We start from the raw sequence: 4,158 nt of genomic DNA on the forward strand, positions 1-4,158 counted from the left end.
TTTTGTCTTTTCGTCTGGTTTGGGACCCATTCAAAATTGTCACATGGGTCAAATAAGAGTTGACCGGTCACTTCCCGGTTAAACGCATATAATTGTCCAGTCACCTGTACTTGGGGTATATTTCTGGGACGAAATGTAATCCAGGTACCAAAGTGTGAGTTGTGGTATATTTCAGGTACGAATGATATAATTTACCATTAAAGAATCATCTCCAAAGTAAACACAACATCAAAAGTACATGAAAGAATCATCCAAAGTAAACCCAGCATCAAAAGTACATGAAAGAATCATCCAAAGTAAACTCAGCATCAAAAGTACATGAAAGAATCATCCAAATAGAACAACATTGCCAAAAAAACCAGATAAACATAAAAAATAACTAGATATACTAAAACCACATAAAACCCTTATTTCAGAATGTCAATACCTAATTTAAAGCAAACAAACTTCGAATTATAGAAAGAATATGCAGTAGATTAAGTCAAAACTAACATGCAGATAGTATAATAATTTCAAGAACAATCGTCATGAACATAGCGTAATGTGTTAAATAAACCCTAAAACGAACCTTACCGAGATGAAGAATTAACGAGTTAGAAGACGATTCACCCGATTGAGAGAGATAAACCAAGCAGGAGAAGATGAATTTTGTTTAGGGCTTTTGCAGAGGTGGAGATCGAAGGAGAAGAAGAGGATCGAAAGACTGGGTTTAGGCTAAATTGGCCTTATATACCCCGTTCTTTTTTTAAGCGCGCAAACTAAAAGTTAGAGTTTTTTCTCCCTTGCTTTTCTAAGTTTTGGTTGCCGCTTTTTTATTCGTACAACAATGACAATCATTTATTCGAAGTGTCGTATGATGCTTAAGTGACTTTTCCATCGAAATCGCGTTCTTTTGGGATGACAGCATACTGTAACCGTAACGTCATCTGAGACGCGAGCGTATTTTTTTTTTGCCTTCCGATGACATAGAATTAAAATACTGTCACGAAACATATTCAGACGACACGAAAACAAATGTCTGTCATGTATCTTGTGTCATGTGAAAGGGAAAATGGCATAGTGCATGTTTGTGTCATGTAGCATATTTTCACGTATCAACCCCATCTTCATCATCTATATAAAAAACTTCACCAACTTTAGACCAAAAGATACGTATTGAAATCGCATTACGTTGCTCTAGTGGCAAGCCATAAAGCCGGATCCGAAAGGGACAATAAATAAGTCTAATATTAGACGGACGTTCACGAGACTTTATATTGGACATCCAAATGAGACTTCTATCAAAGTGCCATGGACCTTCTTTAAGGGTTTTCTCATTATGCCTCCGACACCCAAATTCACATTTAAACCTCGCATGCCCCACATTGCTTCAATTAAAACCCTTCCAATAGCCTCCGAATCCCATTAATAAGCTAGCGACATGGCCTTTAGATTCATAGGCTATTACTAGAGAAAACCTTCCTTATAATGCTCTGTTGTGATTTCATTTTATTCATAAGCCAATCTCCATGCTACGTCTAGAGATATAAATGAACAGAGCCGCTCCAGTGGTCGGTTCGATAAAAGTTTGGCTCGATTCGACTCGATTTATAAACGAGTCGTCTACGAACATAATTTGGAGCCTCGATTCGTAAACGAGCCGAATTTGAGCATGACGAATCTCAGCTCGAAATCTCGTGAGTAGGTTCATGAACAAATTCATAAACATGCTCGATTATAATGTCCATAAACAGTCTCGATAGAGATTCATGAACAAGCTCGATAGAAGCTCATGAATAATATCAAATATTATTTATATTTAATAATTATACTTTGATATATGAACTATATTCCAAAATTCTTTTTCTTTTATTTGATATCATACTAAAATATACATTAGGTTAAGAGGATAGAGAATGTATTTAGGTTTTTTTTTTTAATCATCAACATTATTTTTTATTTAATGACTGAAATAAGGTTTTTAATGTTTATGAATGTAAAATTGTATTATTTTATTTGATATTATTTTGTTCGTGAACAAAAAGCAAGCTGCTCGCGAGCAAGTTCTCGAATAAAATAAACGAGCAGCTCACGAGCTAACAAGATAAACAAGTTACCTCATGAACAAAAGAGTTTCTAAATGACCCGAGCTCATTAACATTATAACAAATCGAACTTGAGCAAGTCAAAGCTCGGCTCAGTTCAATTACATCTCTGCATTGATCCAACCACACCAAGAGACAAAACAAAAAAAAGCTCGTCAAACAATCCACAACAGATAAAAACCCTAATCACAAAAAACCTTCTGAGAGGGAGAGACGTGGTTCGCACTAAGCGAAACCCTATGTGAATGTATAAATATGTTTAAACTTAAGTTGCCTAAGCTAAATCAGAACAAAATCATCAATGTGCTTTAGTTATAAAAGAAATTAGCACTATATTGATTTTTAATTATTTATGTTGATGTTGACAAATTAAGGTTTCATTGCAAATGGATTATAGCGATCTGATTTGGATTATTTGCTTATAAACAATCAATAGGTGGAAATGGAATCTTTGAGGATATTCCAAACTCAATTAATAGCAAACATAATAAACTATACAGAATTCTTTCTATAATCTATGGTTTGTAAAGCTAGTTAGCTCTATCTACTTGAATGCCACCAGGACAGATTTTGTTTTGATTTTCTTCCTTTTAATAATCTTGATTCTTTTTTCAACAAGACATACTAGTCATGGTCCAAATCAATAATCAGAGTCTCCAATCAATTAGAAAAAAAGATGAAACATTTACATGTTTGAATATAGAAAATAAATTTCACTTTGGAAGCCATTAAAGTTTCAATAAAAAAAATACCATATATAAAACCTTCCAATAAGAAAATTCCCCTAACCCAACGGCCAATACATGCATTTGCTCTAATGTTTCAACAGGCAAAAAAGCAAAGGTCAAATTTACAAGATAAATCCGGCTCTTCTTCTTCTCAAAAGCTCCCACTAATCTAATTAGTGATTCATCTAATCTTATTGCAATAAGATTTTGGTGGTTTTACTATTTATATATATAAATATTTTGGTTGGTATTTAATTAATTTATTTTATGTAGACATATGTGGAAATAGTAATTTCGAAGTTGTTTCTGCCAATAAGGCAAACGCCACTTTTTACAAATTATATATACTCACAACTCTCACTTGTCCACTACAAACAAACCAAAACAAACATTTTCTTCCTACTGCATAACCTCTAAATTCTAATCCCACTCTTAATTATGGGTGCTAAAGAGACATCTTCTTCTCTTAGATGTGAAATCACAATAATTCAAGCCAAAAACATTCAACTCAAATCCCATGGAACCTTCTTTGTTAGATACTATCTTTCTGCACCAAACAACAAAAGAATCCAAATAAATACCAAACAAATCTCTTCTAAATCCAATCTTGTTTGGAATGAATCTAATTCTGTAGAGTGTTTAGGTACTCAAGAAACTGTTAACAGCCTAAAAGAAGACAGCATAGTTATGGAGCTAAGGTGGAGATCAAACAGTACAAACCTCTTCAGAAGGTCATCAAAACTGGTTGGGAGTGCTCAAATTCCATGGAGATCAGTTTTTGAATCACCAAATATGCAAATGGAAAAGTGGGTAAACATGGTGTCCAACCAAAAGATGAACCGTACAAGTGTTTTTGACGAAAGCATTCAGCTTCCTTCAGTTCAAATATGTATGAGTGTTAGAATGCCTGCACAGTTAACGGTGGAGAAGAAGAGAATCAATAGATCACAACAATATGAGTGTACACATGATAGTGGATATTGTAGATGTCAAGATTATGAGATTTTAGCATTAGTGGGTGCTTTTGAATCAGCTCTATAGTGTCCAGCAGTGAGTACAAAAAATAGAGTAGAAATTGTGTAGATTTTTTATTTATTTATAGGTTTGTACCTTATATATTTTTTTTGAAGATTTTATTCAATTTCCTTAATCGTTTCCAAGAAATTATTTTGCAGTTCTAAATCACTTAATTTCAAAAGCACTCGTATGAGGCAATTTATATTGAACAATCATTGACCCTGTTAACAGGGAAAATTGTACAAGAAAATAATGGAGATTTTCTTATTAATTCGACAAGAAAGAAAGATACAGAAAGTGTATTAACTTTCTATGAATCGAGATAGAAA

At 33.5% G+C, this 4,158-nt stretch overlaps 1 protein-coding gene across 1 annotated transcript; it reads left to right on the plus strand.

Moving 5' to 3' along the window:
• Positions 1-3,210: 3,210 nt before the first annotated feature.
• Positions 3,211-3,853, plus strand: LOC136228718 (uncharacterized). The gene has a single exon (XM_066017176.1). It carries the CDS (start codon positions 3,251-3,253, stop codon positions 3,851-3,853), a length of 603 nt encoding a protein of 200 aa, XP_065873248.1. The 5' UTR covers positions 3,211-3,250.
• The last annotated feature ends 305 nt before the right edge of the window (positions 3,854-4,158 follow it).

The sequence above is a fragment of the Euphorbia lathyris genome, chromosome 5, assembly GCF_963576675.1.
Source record: "Euphorbia lathyris chromosome 5, ddEupLath1.1, whole genome shotgun sequence".
Taxonomy (NCBI): domain Eukaryota; kingdom Viridiplantae; phylum Streptophyta; class Magnoliopsida; order Malpighiales; family Euphorbiaceae; genus Euphorbia; species Euphorbia lathyris.